This window comes from Haliotis rufescens, unplaced genomic scaffold (genome assembly GCF_023055435.1).
Source record: "Haliotis rufescens isolate VD_foot unplaced genomic scaffold, xgHalRufe1.0.p SCAF_93, whole genome shotgun sequence".
NCBI classification, from domain to species: domain Eukaryota; kingdom Metazoa; phylum Mollusca; class Gastropoda; order Lepetellida; family Haliotidae; genus Haliotis; species Haliotis rufescens.
In genome coordinates, this window is record NW_025964387.1 from 230,201 (window position 1) to 255,969 (window position 25,769).

A 25,769-nucleotide genomic window follows, 5' to 3' on the forward strand; every position below is an offset into this window, starting at 1 on the left:
ACATTGATCAATCGGAAGGGGTGCTAATTGGGATTGTTCACTAGCCAATATATTAGCAAATATCGCCGTAGGCGCTTCTTAGAGCGGGGACGAGCGTTACTGTTACGTTTATTATGTCGAATACGATATGTTCCCTTCCGGGCAGCCCTTACTGTAATACAAAAGCCCTAAATGAAGCAAGTCTAGATTTCCCCCATCTCACCGGGGCTCCTTTTCAATAAAAATAAGTTTCTATGAAAATTATATACCAGTATTTTTAGAGGATAAGCGTCAGTCTCATGTGGCGGCGGTTCAAACATATATATGTATTGAACAAAGTGACAGCTTGTTGACTCTTGGTAGCATCAAATACATGTTGAACAATCTCTCCTTCGTGAATAACAAACTGCACATATTTTGACCATAATGTGTTCTAAAGGCTGCCATGGAGCGCTCGTTCCAATCGCTGCTCAATCCCAAAACGAGGCTAACATTTTCGTGCTGCACATATGTAGTTAGCGCAAATTGGTTTTACAGCACATAAGTCCTCAATGATGGTCATAACGCTTGCGCCGTGTGCAGAAAGGGAAATCCTCTGTGACGTATTTCAGTCACGTGTTCATTCGTTCATTCATTCGTCACCACTCGCCCCTTTCCGTAACCTGCAAGAAGACTCGTTCCCCTATCGATGAATGTTATGTGCGAAAATACGACAAACCAATCAGAATGCGCGTATGATTTCAAGTTCTTCGTCAAAGAATCCCTCAGATATAATTTTTGATTTTACATATGTCTTGCATCTAAACATATACCCAAGACACAGTTAAATGTGTTCAATCATACTGTATAATACCTTAAGTCCCGATTTGTCTTAAATAGCCTCTGGAATATATATGACATATGGGAAATTTGCTTGAATCATTACGCAACGAGTTGACAATTTATTTAGTTATGCCCGTTTGCGCTTAGACGGAACCCAGTCGCAAAAGAATGGTCACGAGAGGGGCACGGGTCGCTATTCGGCTTGTCCCGGAATAACACGAGTTGGTCACGAATGGTGTTATGTTAGGTCTTCCAGCATTTGGGTATCGCTCGATGGCAATTTCATAAACGATATACCAAGAAACCTGAACCCCAGTTAACGAAGGTTTCTATGTATATGCATTGCAATGCCTCACACAGGGTTCCATCTTCCCGGGGCAAGGGAGTTAACTGACTGTAAAAGTCCACCTCTGCCGAACTAGGCTGGAATTTTGGAGTTATATTTTGGCTGGACTAACGAGTCTATGCATAGACCAATCAAAATCGCGTAACGAAATTGACATCCTGTTCGTATACAACATGAATTTCAACGTGCAGATTTAGGTCGCTTCCAGGGTTTACAAAGGATGTGTACCGTCAACTGGGCGTCGACAGATATTTTCCAAATCTGTTCATGTTTTAAATCAAGGTGCTCACGTTATTTGATGCACTTCGAGAAATAAGACCTGTTTTATTACAATATAGATCTTTATCAACGATCAGATCGTCATGGTTGGGCGCCGCCATTTTGTCTTAAACAAAAGCAAGAGATATGAGAGATGGAATCTGATTGGTCAAAAGGAGGGGCACAGAAGGGACATAACTTGTAATAGCAACTGCAGGGCCCACTTGCAAAAAGCGATCTTAGCGCTAAGACTATTTTAAGCCTATGTTAAAGTATGGGAGTTACGATTATCTTAGCTCCGTGGCGCTCCGATCGAGCCCAAGGGTCGAAACTGGACTTTTAGATCACGGGGTTCGAACCTCAACCCAGTTCCGAGGTCACGCCAACACCAAGATCTTATATAACTTTCTGGGTGCTCTAGAAGTGCGCAAATTTGGCAGTGGGACAAGTTAACGTTAAAGCTTTCGTTCACAACGATAACAATACTTCCCTCTTACGGACAGTGTATGAACATGATATAAAAAGACTAATGAACGAGGCGTAAAACCCAATGCATTCACCCAACCATCAACATGGAAGTATGTTTCTGGGACTTCAGTTAAGTCTTTGTTGAGAAGTGAGTCAGACTATGACAAACAGACACTGGTGCAGTTCTTAAGTTAACAGAAGCACAAATAACCGGATCTCAGAAAACTGCTTGACATTTAAAAACCCAATACATACGCGAACTTGCATGCATGCATGCATACTTACGCCTATGCACGTGCTCAGATCACCATCTGTTCCCATATCTATAATAACCATCCAACTATGCCCTATTCCTTTAAGAGCATAATATGGTTGCTAAGGGGATCCATTCTCCTCACTTTCCGCGTTTTCTGGGCTGTTATGGTATTTTACATCGAGCTCGTTTCCAAATTCTTCCCTGGTAGGGATTCCCGTACTATTATACAGACACTTGCAGCATCCATACATCGGGGGATTACATTTATCCGAACAATTCAAGGTAGTCCGCATCCCGGAAAGTGTCGAGGTGTCCTGAATGATGATCGGCGTAGTCACGCCAGATGCAACATTCCCAGCAACCTTTGCGGTACATCTGAGGCGGCGTGTGCAGTCGCTGTAATTTCAGTCTTTGCTCAGCTCACTTGATCACGGGAAACTCTCGTATAACTTGACCGGGCAAAACCATTACTAAATGGCGCATGCGCAGTGTAAATGTAACTCAGCCATAACATACCTTCTAAAGTGTGGTCTTGTGTGTGAGATAATTTTCGACTAAAGCATTTTTTTATAATAAATTGGCTACATTAAAAAAAAGACTCGCCAACGACTTTGTTGAAATGTTTCGAGGTATAATTATATTGAACCGCAAAAGAAACGTCACCATGGATAGATATGAGAAACCTTATCTGTCCAAACACTGAAAACATACTTTGAGACATATTAAAAGATGAAACTTGGCAAAATTGATCATCAAGGTTGAAATTAAAGTGTCAAATGTTCTTAAATGAAACACAACACTAGTCTCTGAGAAAATGGTATCACAAGTCAGTATCTCGTGTGTCCGCCATGTGCATTGATGACTGCCGTGCAACGTGGATACCTGGAATGGATGAGGCGGTTGTTGAAGTCAATAGGCACTTGAGCCCACACTCTGAGGAACGCCTGACGCGGTTCAGCTGCAGTTGTCGGCCTTGGTCGGACGTCATTCAGCCGTCTCGTCCCACAGGTGCTCACTGGAATTTACATCGGGACTGATGGCAGGCCACTGCATGGTTCTGATGCCATTCTGCTGGAGGAGTGTGGGCACGGGCGTTATCATGCTGAAACTCGTGGTTGCGGCGATGTGCCTAATGAGGTATGGCGTATGGTCTCAAGACTTGATCAATGGACCGAGCTGCTGTGACACCATTGCCTCTCCCTGGAAGACCAAAGGCCGACCCTCAGTGCAAGACCAATTCCACCCCACACCATGATGCTCGGACCACCCCACGAGTCTCTCTCAACAACACAAGCATCCGAATAACGTTCCCCACGGCGTCACCAGACTCTCGCTCTGCCACCTGCTGTTGAGATACAGTTACGTCTCTCGTCTGAGAAGAGGGCTCTTCTCCATTGCTGGTGGCGCCAATGCTGGTGCTGTGTTGCCCATTGAAGACGGTACCGGCGATGACGTAGTGTCAGAAAGGGTCCTCGGTGTGGCATGTGACAGTGGAGATCTCTGCTCGTCAATCGTCGACGCACGGTGTCCGCACTAATGTGTCGCTGGTGTTTCCCCATGGTCTGTCGAGCAGTTTCCGCAGCAGTAACAAACCGATCTTGAAGTTGCTGTCGCACAATCTGATGATCATTACGTCGGGTGGTGACCCTCGCTCTTCCACTATTGGTCGGTCATCTGTGGTGTTGGTGGACTTGTGCCGTTGCTGGAGCCTGTATATGGACTTGAAATGCATTGGCTACTTGCCGGGCGGTTTGTCCTGCTTGCAATCGTCCTAGGGCTTGGTGTCGCTGATTTCTTGTCAATCTTGGCACGTGGTAGCAATTCAATAACGAATGAATGTTATCCGATCCGGGTGGATTTTTAAAGGGCAAGAAATGGGGGAACGCATGTACATTTCAATTTGCACGGAACTCACGTGCTTCGGGTTACAATGGCCGTTGTCGTGATGCGTTTGGGCGATCGGTTTTATTGTCATCTGCTTTGTTTTTTTATCATCAAATTTCATTTTTCCGGACAAGGTAATGTTATTATTACAAAAATTATCCAGTTATTTAAATGACAACTTTTCATGCAATGTTACTTGGGGTGACGTTTCTTTTGCGGTTCAGTATATAACCATGCACAGTGTTTTATATTCGCAGTGTGTAATCTTGAGGACAATCAGAGTATCGTCCTGTTTCGTACGTTGTGTTCCGGTTAAGGAACTCGGGTAAGACCTCCATTCAACACCACTCGCCCCTTTCCGTAACCCGCAAGAATTCGGCTTGTCCTGGAATGACACGAGTTGGTCACAAATGGTAAGAACGTATCAATAGCTCCCTTCGTCATTTTCCGTAATTCATTCGAAACTCATACTCCGGAAAGAAGAAAGTAAGGCGATGTCATGTCTGCACAAGACCCGTGAAGGTCCGGGGTAGAATAGGTCTTCAGCAACCCTTTCTTGTCGTAATAGGCGACACTGCTTGTCGTAAGAGGCGACTAACGGGATCGGGTGGTCGGGCTCGCTGATGGTACCCTAATCGCTTCCAAGGTTCAGTAGAGAGAACGTTTGAATGGAGAGTGGAAGGTCGGTGGTTCGATCACCATCCGCCTCATTATCGAAAAACGTCAACTGATGATACTTGTTGTTACCTTGTCTGGCGCTCGGCATTAAGGGGCTTAAATAAGGACTGGTCGGTTCTGAGTCTACTGTGTCTGAGTGGGGTATTCATGTTAAAACGCGACATGGTATCTCAGTGGGCTAGCACTGTGATATCAGCATTAGTCCACTCACGCGCGCAGGCACACACACACACACACACACACACACACACACACACACACACACACACACACACACACACACTCTCACTCTCTCTCTCTCTCTCTCTCTCTCTCTCTCTCTCCCCGTGGATGCTGGTGCTGACGATGTTACAGGCATCACTTCCGGGGATCAGCTAGTGTAAGACATCCCGGATATTTTGAGTGTTCACTATCATTGCTGGCATAATGTCTAATGCCTCTCTTCACCCCCCCCCCCCCCCCCCCCCCCCCCCCCTGGCCCATCTCCCTTGTCTCCCCCCCCTCACTGCACCAGGCACCGCTGAACAATGGTCTTACATTACAGTGCTGCGAAACTTTGGGAATCTTCCAAATTTTGGGGAAAATACAATTATATCACCATTTAAGTATAAAAACATCACCAGTGTTGTTGCATACTGTCAATAAGTACTGTGCTGCTGCTGCTCTCTCTCTCTCTCTCTCTCTCTCTCTCTCTCTCTCTCTCTCTCTCTCTCTCTCTCTCTCTCTCTCTCTCTCTCAGTTTTACCAAATTACTAATTTAATGACAAAGTCAGATCTGCCGTTCCACACACATACAGCCGACTTACAACAACGAAAGAACCGAAGGAGGCGAAGTTGACCCAAAGTCGGCGATGTTACAACGTGTCATGTTCGGCTAAAACCGTCGTGCACGACGTCACTGGCGTCATATTCAAGTCGCACACCAGGAAGTAGATCAATGACACAACTGCTCGGTTTACTGTAACGCATGTCTCTCGGTGGTTCATTGTGGGTAAACTTTCCGCGAAGCGTAGACGCTTCCAAGAATAATTGAGAGAGCTCTTGGCCATTTACCTCACACAAGCCACTCAATTGGGGCAGCGGCCACCTTGGGTTTGAGTTAATGCTCGGACTAATCATTTTTTATCATCCAAAACTGGCTCCCACAGGAGATATCGCTTGGATGAGATCAAGCGATATCTACACTGTAGATATCGCTGCAATAAAATTACATCACAATACTTTGCAGACCATTGTGACGTCACTGTTACCATGACGTCACAATCAAATGACATCACTAATGGCTCTGCTACTGAAGCTGTAAGCAGTACCTTTTTACAGTGAAGACACTGCTAATTACTGTCTACAAATTGAAAAAGTTGGAAGAATGATGTTGGATGATAAAAAAATCTCACCCTCGTGTCTTTTGACATCAAATATATCAACACTCGTTGATGAAAGTGGCAAAAATCCTCGGCAAGCCCCGGAATTTTTCCACTTTTATCGACTCGTGTTGATATATTTGATGTCAAAAGACACTCGGGTGAAATTCTCTATATGGGCTTTTTACATTTTCTTGCCATAAGCAGTAAGAGTATTTGCACTTCTCGCCTCAATTCTCTGTAGGGTTTGATCGTTCAACAATATTACATCTATATCACAGCAACAATGAAACAGGTCAACACTTGGTTGATAGCATGAACAACGATCCAATATGTCAGGGTAGGTTTGAACATCATTCTGGACTTTCAGTGTACTCACCCGATCCTCACGTTTAAGGATAGATCAGCGAGCTTGCAAAGACATTAATCAAGAATTGAAACTGGACGGAAACACGAGATCTATTTAACTACGGAAGTGCTTTTCATTGAGATGCTGTTTTTTATAAATAATAATCAATGAAGATCATAAGAAACCGAACAAGTTAGAAAATCAGTACATCTCCATTCCTTGTCCTGCTCGTGTGAGACATTTTCCCCGACACCCGATATTGGCAGCATATCAGGGCTCATGATTGACAAGGACAGGCATAATTGGCCAAACACGTAAATCTAACGAGATCTAACGAGATTTTGTCCTGACAACAGCGAACCGAATCGCCTTTTCGACGGTAGTGCGGAGCCATCTTCACAGAATTAAAATTACAGAAAGAAAGGTGAAATAAGGACAGAACATATCGGGCAAGCCGTTGATGTGAATTCATCGCTGTGTATACAGTCTTGTGGATATATCCACATCCATTCGCAAGCCAGACCTGTCTGTGTTGAATGTCGAAGGGTCTATCTGTGTGGACCCCAATTACTGTAACGAAGTGGAACGAATTCATTGCCAATTTTGGTCAATATATTAGTCGTTAAAATGCCAAACTAATTCCAATTTAGAATGAAAAAGGGAGAGGACTTTACTGCTGTTATATTTGAGTAATCTGAAACTAATGCTGGGTTAATTGCAGGATACAGGAATATGGAAGGTCAAGGTGACTTCAGTGAATCCGGTGCAGTCGGAACGGGTTTTGGTCGGTATTTGTATACACGTGGCGATAATCTCCAGTCGAGGATTTTTAAAACTTTAGGATTTTTCCATAAAAACATCCGAACCGGGATTGTTTGGATCGTGTAACCTTTGGAATGACTTTATGAAAGTATTCACTATTATGAATAACACATTCCGGGTATAATTTGTGTTGTTACTTGCTGTAAAAATAGTTAAGCATGATAATTAAAAATGATTTATGTGGAGCGATAACCACCACCACTATCAATATTACAGGCATTACGTCCGACTTCGCCATGACCGGAGACACCGCTATTTGGCATCACGTCTCACTTCGCCATGACCGGAGACACCGCTAGGTGGCATCACGTCTCACTTCGCCATGACCGGAGACACCGCCAGGTGGCATCACGTTTCACTTTGCCATGACCGGAGACACCGCTAGGTGGCACCACGTCTCACTTCGCCATGACCGGAGACACCGCTAGGTGGCACCACGTCTCACTTCGCCATGACCGGAGACACCGCTAGGTGGCACCACGTCTCACTTCGCCATCACCGGAGACACCGCTACGGGGCACCACGTCTCACTTCGCCATCACCGGAGACACCGCTAGGTGGCACCACGTCTCACTTCGCCAAGACCGGAGACACCGCTAAATGGCACCACGTCTCACTTCGCCATCACCGGAGACACCACGTCTCACTTCGCCACGACCGGAGACACCGCTAAATGGCACCACGTCTCACTTCGCCATCACCGGAGACACCACGTCTCATTTCGCCATGACCGGAGACACCGCTAGATGGCACCACGTCTCACTTCGCCATCACCGGAGACACCACGTCTCACTTCGCCATCACCGGAGACACCGCTAGGTGGCACCACGTCTCACTTCGCCATCACCGGAGACACCACGTCTCACTTCGCCATCACCGGAGACACCGCTAGGTGGCACCACGTCTCACTTCGCCATCACCGGAGACACCACGTCTCACTTCGCCATCACCGGAGACACCGCTGAGTGGCACCACGTCTCACTTCGCCATGACAGGAGACACCGCTAGGTGGCACCACGTCTCACTTCAGACCCGTGAAGATCCGAGGTAGAATGGGTCTTCAGCAACCCATGCTTGCCGTAACAGGCGACTAACGGGATCGGGTGGTCAGGCTCGCTGATTTGGTTGATGCATGTGATCGTATCTCAATTGCCTAGATCAATGCTCATGATATCAACCACTGGATTTTCTAGTCAAGACTCGATTATTGACGGACCGCCGTTATATAGCTGGAATATTGCTGAGTGCGGCGTCAAGCAACAAACAAACAAACAAACTCCGACTTCGCCATGACTGCAGATTCCGCTAGGGAACATTATGTCCGACTTTACCTCGACCGGTGACACCGCTAGGTGGCACCACGTCTGACATCACCATGACCGCAGATTCCGCTAGGAGGCTTTACGTCTGACTTCGCCATGATCGCAGAGACTTCGCCGTGACTGCAGATTGCGCTAGAGGGCATTACGTCCGACTTCGCCATGACCGGAGACACCGCCAGGTGGCACCACGTCTTACTTCGCCATGACCGAAGATTCCGCTTCGGGGTACTTAGTCCCACTTCGCCATGAGCGGAGATACCGCTAGGGGGCACTAAATGTCCTATGCTCGCTTGCTTTCTTAATCAATGCATGGACCAATCTGCCCGACTCATCGCTATGGGTTGGTAGGTGGAGGAATAGCATCCACACACAATCTCCCCTTATCAGATACGTCTTGGCATGTTATCGCTTTTCAAGAGAAGAAACACATGCTGAGACAATAAATCATGGCCTCAGTTAAACTACTCGCTGAATCCGTCCATCCCATGATAAGTAGAAGACAGGCGGACCACCATATGACTAACAGCCGTGTTCTTGTTTTACTTCTGGAAACACCAACATATCCTGTATTTCTTATAGGTTTTTGACTCGTGATTGACTGCATAGGAAGACTGCTGATCCAGTGCTCGAAACAAGATTTTACAGGCGCTCACTGAGACAATTTACCTCCTGCCCCACCGCCTCAGACGTCGTACAAGGTGTTGGTGGAGGTTGGATGGGATATGACGTCGCGTCCAAGAACACACTTTTGTAGCGACGTGCATGTACGTGTGTGTGACTGCTTGTACAAGTCCGGACTGATGCCGATTTATAGTGCTAGCACACTGAGATACCATGCCGCAGTTTAACATGAATACACCACTCAGACACAGTATACTGACTCCGAGCCGACCAGTCCTTGTTTTAGCCCCTTGATGTCGAGAGCCAGGCTGTGTAACAACAAATACCATCTTTTAACGTCTTTTGGTATGACGCGACTGGGGATCGAACCCCGGACCTTCCGCTCCCCGGGCGGACGCTCTACTATTAGACCACGGAGGCGGTACGTTATACAAGGCCGACGGGGTGTCCATTTCGTTAATGTTATATTTTAGGAATACAAATTGTATTATATGAGCCTTTAGCGAGTATGAAGGATATTGTTTACTCTCATATATACTCACTATGATACGAGTATATACTCCTGGTTACAATAGGTCCCCGCAACCCATGTTGGCAGGTGACTTGGTTGATGCTCACAATATCGACCACTGGGTTGTCTAGCCAAGACTTACCGGCCACCGGCATAAAGATGGAGTGTTGCTGAGTGCGGCATGTCTTGTTAAACAACAGACAAAACAAACATCACATGAACTCATATCATGTCCTTCTTAAAATAAACGAAGCTACTTCAGTCGAGGTTCAGACAGATGATGCCAGAAAACCAGTGCATAATTAACATGGCAGATTTATGCGCACTTGACTGTCAGATTTCTGGGTTGTATTTTCAATTTTTAAAGCGTGAATGTCACATTAACTTGACGTGTCTCGGAATCATTTCTTTTGCACTCTAGGTTCCTTTTAGATTCATTACTGGAGCCATCTGATTTCATTTCGTGTGCACACTAGATTCCTAAAAGCTTCATTTCCCGGAACCAACTGATTTCATTTCTTGTGTACACTAGATTCCTATAAGCTTTGTGACCGCAGCCAACTGATTTCATTTCTTGTGTAAACTAGATTCCTATAAGCTTCATTTCCCGGAACCAACTGATTTCATTTCTTGTCCACACTAGATTCCTATAAGCTTCATAACCGCAGCCAACTGATTTCATTTCTTGTGTAAACTAGATTCCTATAAGCTTCATTTCCCGAAACCAACTGATTTCATTTCTTGTGCACACTAGATTCCTATAAGCTTTGTTACCGCAGCCAACTGATTTCATTTCTTGTACACACTAGATTCCTATAAGCTTCATAACCGCAGCCAACTGATTTCATTTCTTGTGCACACTAGATTCCTATAAGCTTTGTGACCGCAGCCAACTGATTTCATTTCTTGTGTAAACTAGATTCCTATAAGCTTCATTTCCCGAAACCAACTGATTTCATTTCTTGTGCACACTAGATTCCTATAAGCTTTGTGACTGCAGCCAACTGATTTCATTTCTTGTACACACTAGATTCCTATAAGCTTCATAACCGCAGCCAACTGATTTCATTTCTTGTGCACACTAGATTCCTATAAGCTTTGTGACTGCAGCCAACTGATTTAATTTCTTGTGCACACTAGATTCCTATAAGCTTTGTGACCGCAGCCAACTGATTTCCTTTCTTGTGCACACTAGACTCCTATAAGCTTTTTGACCGCAGCCAACTGATTTCATTTCATGTGCACACTAGATTCCTATAAGCTTTTTGACCGCAGCCAACTGATTTAATTTTGTGTGCACACTAGATTCCTATAAGCTTTTTCACCGCAGCCAACTGATTTAATTTCTTGTGCACACCAGATTCCTATAAGCTTTGTGACCGCAGCCAACTGATTTCATTTCTTGTGCACACTAGACTCAAATAAGCTTCATTTCGCGAAACCAACTGATTTCATTTCTTGTGCACACTAGATTCCTATAAGCTTGATTTCGCGAAACCAACTGATTTCATTTCTTGTGCACACTAGATTCCTATAAGCTTCATTACCACAGCCAACTGATTTCATTTCTTGTACACACTAGATTCCTATAAGCTTCATAACCGCAGCCAACTGATTTCATTTCTTGTGCACACTAGATTCCTATAAGCTTTGTGACCGCAGCCAACTGATTTCCTTTCTTGTGCACACTAGACTCCTATAAGCTTTTTGACCGCAGCCAACTGATTTCATTTCGTGTGCACACTAGATTCCTATAAGCTTTTTGACCGCAGCCAACTGATTTCATTTTGTGTGCACACTAGATTCCTATAAGCTTTTTCACCGCAGCCAACTGATTTAATTTCTTGTGCACACCAGATTCCTATAAGCTTTGTGACCGCAGCCAACTGATTTCATTTCTTGTGCACACTAGACTCAAATAAGCTTCATTTCGCGAAACCAACTGATTTCATTTCTTGTGCACACTAGATTCCTATAAGCTTGATTTCGCGAAACCAACTGATTTCATTTCTTGTGCACACTAGATTCCTATAAGCTTCATTACCACAGCCAACTGATTTCATTTCTTGTGCACACTAGATTCCTATAAGCTTCATTTCGCGAAACCAACTGATTTCATTTCTTGTGCACACTAGATTCCTATAAGCTTCATTTCGCGAAACCAACTGATTTCATTTCTTGTGCACACTAGATTCCTATAAGCTTCATTTCCCGAAACCAACTGATTTCATTTCTTCTGCACACTAGATTCCTATAAGCTTCATAACCGCAGCCAACTTATTTCATTTCTTGTGCACACTAGATTCATATAAGCTTTGTGACCGCAGCTAACTGATTTCATTTCTTGTGCACACTAGATTCCTATAAGCTTTGTGACCGCAGCCAACTGATTTAATTTCTTGTGCATACTAGATTCCTATAAACGTTATAACAGCAGCCAACTGATTTAATTTCTTGTGCATACTAGATTCCTATAAGCTCTGTGACCGCAGCCAACTGATTTCCTTTCTTGTGCACACTAGACTCCTGTAAGCTTTTTGACCGCAGCCAACTGATTTCATTTCGTGTGCACACTAGATTCCTATAAGCTTTTTGACCGCAGCCAACTGATTTAATTTTGTGTGCACACTAGATTCCTATAAGCTTTTTCACCGCAGCCAACTGATTTCATTTCTTGTGCACACTAGACTCAAATAAGCTTCATTTCGCGAAACCAACTGATTTCATTTCTTGTGCACACTAGATTCCTATAAGCTTGATTTCGCGAAACCAACTGATTTCATTTCTTGTGCACACTAGATTCCTATAAGCTTCATTACCACAGCCAACTGATTTCATTTCTTGTACACACTAGATTCCTATAAGCTTCATAACCGCAGCCAACTGATTTCATTTCTTGTGCACACTAGATTCCTATAAGCTTTGTGACCGCAGCCAACTGATTTCCTTTCTTGTGCACACTAGACTCCTGTAAGCTTTTTGACCGCAGCCAACTGATTTCATTTCGTGTGCACACTAGATTCCTATAAGCTTTTTGACCGCAGCCAACTGATTTCATTTTGTGTGCACACTAGATTCCTATAAGCTTTTTCACCGCAGCCAACTGATTTAATTTCTTGTGCACACCAGATTCCTATAAGCTTTGTGACCGCAGCCAACTGATTTCATTTCTTGTGCACACTAGACTCAAATAAGCTTCATTTCGCGAAACCAACTGATTTCATTTCTTGTGCACACTAGATTCCTATAAGCTTGATTTCGCGAAACCAACTGATTTCATTTCTTGTGCACACTAGATTCCTATAAGCTTCATTACCACAGCCAACTGATTTCATTTCTTGTGCACACTAGATTCCTATAAGCTTCATTTCGCGAAACCAACTGATTTCATTTCTTGTGCACACTAGATTCCTATAAGCTTCATTTCGCGAAACCAACTGATTTCATTTCTTGTGCACACTAGATTCCTATAAGCTTCATTTCCCGAAACCAACTGATTTCATTTCTTGTGCACACTAGATTCCTATAAGCTTCATAACCGCAGCCAACTTATTTCATTTCTTGTGCACACTAGATTCATATAAGCTTTGTGACCGCAGCTAACTGATTTCATTTCTTGTGCACACTAGATTCCTATAAGCTTTGTGACCGCAGCCAACTGATTTAATTTCTTGTGCATACTAGATTCCTATAAACGGTATAACAGCAGCAAACTGATTTCATTTCTTGTGCATACTAGATTCCTATAAGCTTCATAACCGCAGCCAACTGATTTCATTTCTAGTGCACTCTAGATTCCTATGAGCTTCATAACAGCAGCCAACTGATTTCATTTCTTGTGCATACTAGATTCCTATAAGCTTCATAACAGCAGCCAACTGATTTCATTTCTTGTGCACACTAGATTCCTATAAGCTTCATAACAGCAGCCAACTGATTTCATTTCTTGTGCATACTAGATTCCTATAAGCTTCATAACAGCAGCCAACTTATTTCATTTCTTGTGCACACTAGATTCCTATAAGCTTCATAACAGCAGCCAACTGATTTCATTTCTTGTGCATACTAGATTCCTATAAGCTTCATAACAGCAGCCAACTGATTTCATTTCTTATGCATACTAGATTCCTATAAGCTTCATAACAGCAGCCAACTGATTTCATTTCTTGTGCACACTAGATTCCTATAAGCTTCATAACCGCAGCCAACTGATTTCATTTCTTGTGCACACTAGATTCCTATTAGCTTCATAACCGCAACCAACTGATTTCATTTCTTGTGCATACTAGATTCCTATAAGCTTCATAACAGCAGCCAACTGATTTCATTTCTTATGCATACTAGATTCCTATAAGCTTCATAACAGCAGCCAACTGATTTAATTTCTTGTGCACACTAGATTCCTATAAGCTTCATAACCGCAGCCAACTGATTTCATTTCTTGTGCATACTAGATTCCTATAAGCTTCATAACAGCAGCCAACTGATTTCATTTCTTGTGCATACTAGATTCCTATAAGCTTCATAACAGCAGCCAACTGATTTCATTTCTTGTGCATACTAGATTCCTATAAGCTTCATAACCGCAGCCAACTGATTTCATTTCTTGTGCATACTAGATTCCTATAAGCTTCATAACCGCAGCCAACTGATTTCCTTTCTTGTGCACACTAGATTCCTATAAGCTTCATAACCGCAGCCAACTGATTTCATTTCTTGTGCATACTAGATTCCTATAAGCTTCATAACAGCAGCCAACTTATTTCATTTCTTGTGCACACTAGATTCCTATAAGCTTTGTGACCGCAGCCAACTGATTTCATTTCTTGTGCATACTAGATTCCTATAAGCTTCATAACAGCAGCCAACTGATTTCATTTCTTGTGCACACTAGATTCCTATAAGCTTCATAACAGCAGCCAACTGATTTCATTTCTTGTGCACACTAGATTCCTATAAGCTTCATAACAGCAGCCAACTGATTTCATTTCTTGTGCACACTAGATTCCTATAAGCTTCATAACAGCAGCCAACTGATTTCATTTCTTGTGCACACTAGACTCAAATAAGCTTTATGACCGCAGCCATTTGATTTAATTTAATATAAATGTTGATTTTATTGATATTCAAAATACGTTTTTAATGGTAGAAAAGTGAATTATCCTCTTTCTTTTGATGTTACATACTTTACAGACCTTCTAATAGTACCACAGATTGTCTCCTTCATTCGGCGAACACTTGTCGCTGTCTGGAGGAAGGTCGCGTCCAAGATTATTGCACTTATACGGCGACGTGCATGCTGGTGTGTGTCTGTGTGTGTGGCTGCTTGTACTAGCCCGGACTGATGCCGATTTATATTGCTATCACACTGAGATACCATGCCGCAGTTTAACATATATAACCATATCAGACACGGTATACTGACCAGTACTTGTTTTAACCCTTAGTATCGTGCGCCACACAGGGCAAAAACAAGTACCATCTTTAAGCGTCTTTTGGTATGACGCGGCTCGGGATCGAACCCCGGACTTTCCGTTCTCCGGTCGGACGCTCTACGGAGGCGCTTCTGGAGGAAGGACATCAGGGACATGTACCGTGTAAGTCAACGAATGACAGCATACTTTATTAAGTAATAAAGTAATTCGAGATGAAGTACAAGAGTGAGTGAGTGAGTATGATTTAACGCCGCTTTTAGCAATATTCCTCCAAAATCATAGCGGGGGACACAAGAAATGGACTTCACACATTGTACCATGTAGGGAATCGAACCCGGGTCTTTGGCGTGACGAGCGAATGCTTTAACCACTAGGCTACTCCACCGCCACATGAAATACGGTGCTTCTCATGTGATGTGTTTTGATAGCACATTGCGACAACATCCACAGTCATCAGAAAGGCAATTCCGACATTATTAGCATGTGTTTATGAATGACTGATTAAGCAATGGTAAGGTTTAAGGATTTCAACATTTTCACAATGTCTCAAAACACGGAGATTAGAACTGCCCCTAACTATATAACATTTGTGCATACTGCCGCATTACTAAACTTCTTGCACTCTGATAAAGATGGTCTTTACTCATATACAATCATATCATGTCATGCCTGAAAAAGTCCTCCTTCATCTTTCTATACATTTCATCAGACAGAATATATTGCTTTTATTTATGAACTTGGCAAGGACCTACTAACATTTATGTTTGAGCAATAAAAACAATAAATTTGCACTCGTTTATCCAACTAGACAAATGATTAAAAACAATCTTTACAAATTTCAAATTAGTTTGAGAAAAACGATTACATATGGTTTATCAAACCTCGTCATGTTACCAACTTAATGCCCCGGCTTATATCTTCGCTTCAGGATTTATTAACGGAGTTCTAGAAATGTATTTTATCACCGTGTGTTTATCATGTTCCCTCCGGCGGTTAATATGTCTGAAATGCCGAGTTACAATGATAATTAACTATAGTTACCATGGTTACAAGAAGATTTGAAATGCAGATAAGTGAAATAGACCCAGCATTTTATTTGTATATAACCGTGTTAATTTCATATAAGCTGCACATGTTAGTAACGTACATTATAAAAAGTAGTATCTTATTATAATATATTTTTGAATTGGTTAGACAATAGCAGTAATTCGATTGGTTGTTAATGTTAGATATATACTTCATCATGCACAGGTCGTGTATACAGTATAGATTCTCACACCGCTATGGTAACGCACGGAGGACAGTGGCTAGTCTAATGGGTGAAGCGGTTGCTCGTACCGATGGATTAAATGGTTCCAATCCCTACATGGTCTTGCTGTTTCCTGCAATGGTATTGTAGGTAAATTAGACAACAACCAGCGGTGACACATCTTTTACTAAAATAACAGCTTGGGAATGGGGTGTATTTAAATTATACTAGATTGTTAAACGTTGAGAAGTAGGAAGGACATGTTTCCTGTCTATAGTCAGGTCCCGTTATGTCGACCGCCTCCGTGGTCTAGTTGTAGAGCGTCCGCCCGGAAAGCGGAAGGTCCGGGGTTCGATCCAAAAGACGTTAAAAGATGGTACTTGTTGTTACCCTGTCTAGCGCTCGGCATTAAGAGACTAAAAGAAGGACTGTCGGCTCGGATTCAGTATACTGTGTCTGAGTGGGTTATTCATGTTAAACTGCGGCATGGTATCTCAGTGGGCTAGCACTATAAATCACCATCAGTCCGGACTAGTACAAACAGACACACACACACACGTGCATGCACGTCGCTTTATAAGTGCAATAATCTTGAACGCGACGTTAAACTCCATTTCACTTCATCTCACCCCCCGTTATGTCAGCCATGTTTGTATGGAAAACGTTTCACCGAAATTGCCTATGTATAGGCTTAGGTGTGTCTGTGATGTGAGACACCTGCATGTTCTAAATATCCCACTTCAACACGCTTAAGTATTATGATATGGTTCCTTAGTATAGTTAGGCGCTGTATTACGTTGAATATGTCAACCGTCATGTCAAGTAATTGCTACGTCGCGTATGACGCACACAAGCATATCATCAAAACCTTCACGGCAATGCGGAGCGGTGGGGTAGCCTAGTGGGTAAAGCGTTCGCTCATCACGCCGAAGACCCGGGTTCGATTCCCCACATGGGTACAATGTGTGATATTGCTGAAATATTGCTAAAGGCGGCGTAAAACCATACTCACTCACGGCAATGCTTGTTACAGCAGTGCACAGAGCGGAGAGTGACAGCGGTACATGTTAGCTTCCGTTTCTTTGCGCGTTGCTCTCCGGGATAAGGTGATTACAATTTGGGCCATGGCTTAAATCCATAACGATTCTGGGTGAGTAAAATGTCCACGAGACTGTATGGCAGTAGCTGCTTTCCAGTAGCTTCATGTCGATTAATATTCCTGCAGCTTGAGCCTTTGAGGAATACCCGAGCAAATCCTTTTTACCAAGATTACGAGGAGCGTCACACGACACTCGCAAGTTGAGGGTGAGGGTTTACATCATTCAAGGCATCAGTAAATCTTTCAAAACGTTAAAGTTGGAGGATATTTAATAAATTGTCAGCAAGAATACGTGCAGTCAGACAGCTTGTTCTTTAGAAAAAAAGTTAGCAAGATATACGTACCAGTTTCAATAGACAAACGCGAATTACAGTCAAACGTTCACGAAAATTACCGTCAAACGGTGACGTACAAGAACCAGTCACGCGGTGACGATATAAAACAGTCAAACATTCACGAGAAGTACAGTCAAACGTTGACGAGAAGTATAGTCAAACATTGACGGGAACTACAGTCAAACATTGACGAGACGTAGTCAAACATTGAAAATAGCTCTCCCCCTTTTACAAACATTACCGAAACATTGCGAGTTTTCCTGGAATGCGCGCATTAATATTTATTACGTCACAGGGTAAGTGATGTGTCAGTCGGACTGTGACAGTAGCCAATATAGCTCCAACTAAAATCTGTTTCTTATACAGTGGCGAAGCAACATATACGCAAAACAACAATTGTTTTTACTTGCATTTCGCGGCAATCCATCGGTCTGTCCGCTAGAGTAACTGCCCTTTGTCAAAGGGAAGCTACTCTAACCCTAGTCTTTGAGACGTCACGGCCTCGTTCAGACGTTGTTGACAGTCGGTCTGTCCCGTCATAACGTCAAGTACAGTGACCACAGTCAGATGTACACAGAGCGACAAAATGAAACAAGGTAACAATTCAAACATATTTCGGCCAAATCCAACTATTTCAATTTGTGGAAAAGGTTTCAAGCCGCAGAGGTCGACAAGCACAGATATGGCTACTGATCCCGCTTGGCTGGGCCTAGTGCCCTCGCAAAATTGTTTCGAAATTTATATCTCCAAAGTTGCCAAAAGTTATAAGATGCCTTAGCTATATCACAGTTAGACACTGATTTTCAGTATATTAGACTGTTCTTTTGATAATGATAGCAAATATCCCTTTAGTTTATCCAGATTCCCGATGGTTAATTCTGACTCGATCGCCGAATGACAAGGGCGACGCCATGTTGTTTGTAAACACTGAAAGTAGTCCCTACCTGACCTTTGATATTTGCATCTCTATCCGCATATGACCCCAACGGATATCGTTTTTATCCGTTAGCTTTATCCTGCCGAGAAACCTACCCATTATATGATAATATAGGTATATAGGTATCTATAGGATCTATACCGAAACGTCGCTTTTCACAGTATCAAAGAAGTTGTTATCCATAAAATTGTGTCTACCTTGTCATCAGTCAACTTCCAAATAATGCCTTCAAACAATTTATACACATCTAATGTGGATTAACAAAAACAACATGATGGTATGAAAGGGATTAACAACAACAAAGGATAATTGATGATTTATACAGTAATCTGTATGGATTTATAACTTCTTTGACAGCCATTTAGAAGTTGAAGTATAAGTAAGGAAAAGATTTATGTATGTATAAACTTGTCAACCATACTCTGTGTGTCACTTGCTTGATAACGGTGTTAGAACCTACACCGAAACGTCGCTCTTAAATGTAATAAAAGAAGTTGTTCATCCATAAATCTTATCCTTACCTATGGATTTATAGTTGTTATCCCTAAACTATCTTGTCTTTACTGTTAGTTACAGCTTCTAAATGAAACAACTCACCAATGAAACAACTCACTATACTACCCTGAACTAATACATCAGTGTCAGTAGAAATCCTTTCTCGAAGACTATGCTTGTCGTAAGAGGCGACTAACGGGATCGGGTGGTCAGGCTCGCTGACTTGTTGATGCATGGGGTATCCCATTTGCGTGGATCGATGCTCATGATATTAATCACTGGATTGTCTGGTAGAGACTCGATTATATACAGACCGCCGTCATATAGCTGTAATATTGCTGAGTGCGGCGTTAACCAACCAACCAACCAGCCAACCTTTCTCGAAGAAAAACTTCTAAAACAACCCTATAATATGTCAGTCTGACATTGACTCAAGACCCCCCCCCCCCCCCCCCCCCCCCCCCCCCGGTAGATAGATGAGTTACACACAGTTCCGGCACACAGCTGTGTGGTGACTCGCGGGTCATTACCGTGCCTCTGTGGTCGGCGTGACTTTATATAGCGGTACATATCGACACACTGGTGTCTCGCGGGTCATTACCGTGCCTCTGTGGTCGGCGTGACTTTATATAGCGGTATTTCTACACGTCTTTCTTGTGTCTGTTCGTTTAATGGATTTTTAATTCCAGTCTCGTCAACATATTTTTATCCGCAATTGTTTAGATTGTTTTCCATCAATCGATATCAGTTTGAATTAGGGTGATATACTTTAGTGTGGCTTGAAACAGACAGAACTATTTGAAAAAGAAAATGGTATATCTAAAAACGAAATAACGATTATGACACTGTTAAGGCAAGTTGATATATGTAGATCACAGTAATGGCTTAATGGCATAGTGCGGTATTAAATATCCTTCACTCGAGAGATCAGTTTGGCATTTGTAAGATTATTATTATTAGTATATGTTGTTTGTATGTCTACGTTTGGACAAATAAGCCTTCAGGTTCTACTACACTAAATCAGAACTGGTTGTGACAGTGCGGTTTTCGTAGGGAGCCTTCAGTACAGATCAAGAGACATATGCAGGCTGTGATTGGATGTTATTGTGTAAGATTTTTATGTCTTTTAAATGCACATCCATCCAGTAATTAAAACTGCCCATATTTTTCAATATTTGGTGCTGACTTTTTGAACAAGATGACTTGTGCTTTATGTGAGCACAGATATTTTCAAGCAGGTGATATTTGGTGCGGAACTGGGGTTGGTGTGTTCAGCTTCCTGTACTCGGAAAAGGAGCTGGGTAACCTAGCCAAAATTTGTGTTTTTATTGCAGCTTTAAGGCCAGACTGTGCACATATGTACATGTATTGGCTGTTGAATGCCTAGTTATTTTTTAAAAAGCTATAACGTTACTATAGAAGTCTATGGGAAAACATTTGGTTGTGTGTAACCTGTAGTTCCAATTTTGTTCGCGTTATTTTTATTGAATGGTCTGAAAGCCCGAATTAATCAGCTTTACGGTATATTCAGATCCAAATAGTCACAAAGAGCTTATTATATGTTAAAATGGTTACCCATGGAATGAGTGAGTGAGTGAGTATGGTTTTACGCCGCTTTTAGCAATAGTCCAGCAATATCACGGCTGGGGACACCAGAAATGGGCTTCACACATTGTACCCATGTCGGGAATCGAACCCGGGTCTTCGGCGTGACGAGCGAACGCTTTTAACCACTAGGCTACCCGACCACCCCACCCATGGAATGAATGCATTGAAGTTGGCACTGTGCAAAAATGTACAACTTTATTTTCTATATTATCGCAAAGATGAGCATAAGCATGTGTTTCGGAATCACTATCAAATAGTGATGATACCAGGTGTGGGCTATAAAGTGGCGTACCCTGCCCCACTAGTGGCACCCGTCACAAACACATGCAAGGACAAGTCAATTGCTCACCTGAACAAAACACGAAATCATATGGTACAAAGCAAAATGATTATTCTGCTTCCACTGAATTTCGATATGCCCTAGAAAAGCATATAACCCGGACGACCGATGCCATGAGAACTTGAAGATGTACAATATCAGCGTGACTCATCCCGACAGTGATGCGGTAAAAGTTGTGCAAATTCCTTGTGACTCATCCCCCAGCAGACATTGTATGCATGTCCCTCATCCTCGCGTATCCTGGGTAATATATCCTTATTATAGTACGATACACACCCTTGACCAAGGAAGTGACGTCAGTATCTCCTTCTGTCCAATCAGTACCACAGAATTTCTCATGAGAGTTATTTGATTGGACGGCTGTTGTTTTGCGTCATGCCATTCGAATTAGGATCAAAACGAACTGGAGGTCGCGAATGAGTCAAGGATCTTGTAAAAACTACACTGGATAATCGCGGATGTACACTGGATAATCGAGGACATTCCACACTGGATAAGCGAGGGCATAGTACACTGACTAATGGCGGAAATAGTACACTGGATTATCGAGGCTATATTGCACTGTATAATCGAGGGTACAGTACACAGGATAATAGCGGGTGTTGTACCCTGGGTAATCGAGGATACTACACTGGATAACCAAGGATATACTACACTGATAAGTCGAGGATAACTCAGGATACAATATACAGATTACTCGAAATACAGTACACTGATTACTCGAGGATATAATACATTCATTACTCGAGGATATGATACACTCATTACACGAGGATATGATACACTCATTACTCGAGGATATAATACACTCATTACTTAAGGACAAAATACACTCATTACTCGAGGATATAATACTCTCATTACTCGAGGATATAATACATTCATTACTCGAGGATATAATACACTCATTACTCGAGGATATGATACACTCATTACTCGAGGATATAATACACTCATTACTCGAGGATATGATACTCATTACTCGAGGATATAATACACTCATTACTCGAGGATATGATACACTCATTACTCGAGGATATAATACACTAATTACTCGAGGATATAATACACTAATTACTCGAGGATATAATACACTCATTACTCGAGGATATAATACTCTCATTACTCGAGGATATAATACTCTCGTTACTCGACGATATAATACACTTTTTTTCGAGGATATGATACACTCATCCCCGAGGATATAATACTCTCATTACTCGAGGATATAATACTCTCATTACCCGAGGATATAATACTCTCATTACTCGAGGATATAATACACTCATTACTCGAGGATATAATACTCTCATTACCCGAGGATATAATACTCTCATTACTCGACGATATAATACTCTCGTTACTCGACGATATAATACACTCATTACTCGATGATATAATGCACTCATTACTCGAGGATATGATACACTCATTACTCGAGGATATAATACACTGGATACGTTTACAATTTCGGAAACGTTATGTGAACGTGTTGGGACAAAATAGTGATTATTATTGAGTATATCTGAGATTCGAACCCACAGTCAGCGGATCCTGGATGCTAAGGGACACAACTCTACACATAGAGAGGTAAACTATGGCTTCATAAAGAATCCGCGCATCGTGTTTGATCACAAGAGAATCATGTTTGTTTGTTTGTTTGACTTGAGTATTTACAGACCGCCGTCCGATAGCTGGAATACTGCTGGAGAGAGGCGTTAAAGCGACAACAACTCGCTGGTGCGGGAAGAAAGCATTGTTCGAGTCAATACTGCTGTCTCCCAGTTAATGTCAGTCAGGGGAAGACCAGTGACAAACAACTGAGTCACAGCCTACGTCACCGGACAGCACTAGCAGGCACACATTCCCCATGTCATGCTGCCCAAGAGGACATGGCCTTGTAGTCCCACGTTTCCAGGGTTAAATATAAATTGTCAATGCAAGAAAATAACCAGTCTAGATTTTCTGCCGAAACAGATTCCAGATTTGGCGTAAAGGGCAAATAGTTGTGGAAATTTTTTGAATGGACCACTGAAAATCAGTGATGACACCAAAAAGTTCGCAAAAAGATTAAGTATATCCTGCCCTAACGGTAGCACCCGCCATTCATTCAATTTGCATAAAACGTACTACTGCTGCCTGCTGCTACTGCTGCTGCTACTACTACTACTACTACTACTACTTCTACTACTACTACTACTACTACTGCTACTGCTGCTGCTGTCACTACTGCTACTACTACTACTACTACTACTGCTACTGCTGCTACTGCTACTGCTGCTACTACTACCGCTGCTACTACTACTACTACCACTACTACTACTACTACTACTGCTACTGCTACTACCACTACTACTGACCCGTGAAGTTTCCGGGGTAGAATAGGTCTTCAGCAACCCTTGCTTGCCGTAAAAGGTGACTATGCTTGTCGTAAAAGGCGACTAATGGGATCGGGTGGTCAGGCTCGCTGACTTGGTTGATGCATGTCATCGATCCCAATTGCGTGGATCGATGTTCATGATGTCAATCACTGGATTGTCTGGTCCAGACTCGATTATTTATAGACCGCCGTCATGTAGCTGGAATATTACTGAGTGCGGCGTTAAATAACAAACCAACCAATACTACTGCTACTACGACTGCTGCTGCTGCTGCTGCTGCTGCCTGCTGCTACTGCTGCTACTACTTCCGCTGCTACTACTACTACTACTACTGCTGCAGCTACTACTACTACTACTACTACTACTACTGCTGCTACAGCTGCTGCTATTACCACTACTGCTACTACTTCTACTACTGCTGCTGATGCTGCTACTACTTCTACTACTGCGACTACTACTACTACCCTCTAACAGGTCAGTACATTGCCATAATAGAATCGACAGGCATGCCAGAACAATAACACCAACTATACACTGCCATGAGAGTGTCATATAAACACGTTGTACATATCATCGATGTATCTATGGCAGTGCTAGCAACGATAAACCCGTTTCAAATATCGAGTTCTTGTCAACACCCTTATTCTTCAGCGAAATTGTTGATTTCCAAATTTGGGGATGCAGTATTTGTTCTGCAGTCATTCAATCGGCATTCGCATACACCACAATCCTGTTAGTCATGTTTGGCTTATCCAATACCGGGGACTATTCTTACCCTTCTTAAACTAGGCCTTGGTCATGCGTGGTTGGGGCAATGTGTGGAATGGTCGTGTCACTTGTTCAACTGAGGTGTAATCTTTGTTTGTTTGTTTGTTTAACTCCGCACCCAGCAATATTCCATCAATATGACGGCGGTCTGTAAATAATCGAGTCTGGACCACACAACCCAGTGATTGACATCATGATCATCGACCTACGTAAAAAACTAGAACATCACAGATAGAAGTTTAAAACAAGTATATAACCCAAAATTATGACTATTCATAACAAGACAATATATCAAATTGGGATATATATCACTAGCAACTACAGTGAGGAATGGGCTATATATCACTAGCAACTACAGTGAGGCATGGGCTATATATCACTAGCAACTACAGTGAGGCATGGGCTATATATCACTAGCAACTACAGTGAGGCATGGGCTATATATCACTAGCAACTACAGTGAGGCATGGGCTATATATCACTAGCAACTACAGTGAGGCATGGGCTATATATCACTAGCAACTACAGTGAGGCATGGGCTATATATCACTAGCAACTAACGTGGGGCAACCATACTGGGGACCATAGGGACTTACAGTATCTTTGCTTCCTGCATGGACCCCAGCAGGATCGACGCCATCCTTTAAGCCACTGGTGATTATGGAGAAGGTTTAGCCAAAGATTTAAAACCAAACAAATACAGTAAACTACGGTTATAACGAACTCAAAGGGACCACTAATTTTAGTTCGTAATAACCGTAGTTCGTTATAAGCATATAAACAGCATATATACACCAAATGGCCGGGACCAAAAAGTAAGTTCGTAATATCCGTCAGTTCGTTATAAGCGTGTTCGTTATAAACGTAGTTTACTGTATTCTACAATTAAAACACTGGTAGACATAAAATACTTTGAATGACGTGGGCAGGCGTGTAGAATGTGTGAATTTAACAATATGGAAGATGAAATCCATATCATACTTGTACAATGTTTGCTCATACTATAGTAATCTAAAAACTCGTTTCATTTCTGCCAAATATACATGTCCAACATTTCAAAGTTTTAATAAAGCATCGCAACTTTTGTACATCAGGCATTGTCAATAAGAAAGTATCATCTACTGTAACCAGTATCCATTGAGCTACGCCCCTTCGAAACAAGACATATTGTGGCATCAAATTCTAAGTATCGTGCTACTACTTGAGCATTCCACTTAAACAGACCGCCTCCGTGGTCTAGTGGTAGAGCGTTCGCCCAGAGAGCGGAAGGTCGGGGTTCGATCCCCGATCGCATCATACCAAAGACGTTAAAAGATGGTACTTGTTGTTGCCCTGTCTGGCGCTCGACATTAAGGGGCTAAACCAAGGACTGGTCGGCTCGGAGTCAGTATACCGGGTCTGAGTGGGGTATCTATGTCAAACTGAGACATGGTATCTCAGTGGGC

The 25,769-nt window shown here is 42.6% G+C and overlaps 1 protein-coding gene across 2 annotated transcripts in view; it reads right to left on the reverse strand.

Moving 5' to 3' along the window:
• LOC124131998 (potassium voltage-gated channel protein Shaw-like) overlaps positions 1–25,769 on the reverse strand; it is a 104,504-nt gene that overhangs the window by 73,649 nt on the left and 5,086 nt on the right. Inside the window, exon 1 of one of the 2 annotated variants that reach the window (XM_046495557.2) lies at positions 2,159–2,557. The exons of the other annotated variant lie outside the window; for it this stretch is intronic. Coding sequence (XP_046351513.1) covers positions 2,159–2,209 — 51 coding nt within the window. The 5' untranslated portion in view covers positions 2,210–2,557. Of the gene's footprint in view, positions 1–2,158; positions 2,558–25,769 lie in introns of those variants that run through there. 2 annotated transcript variants of the gene reach the window in all.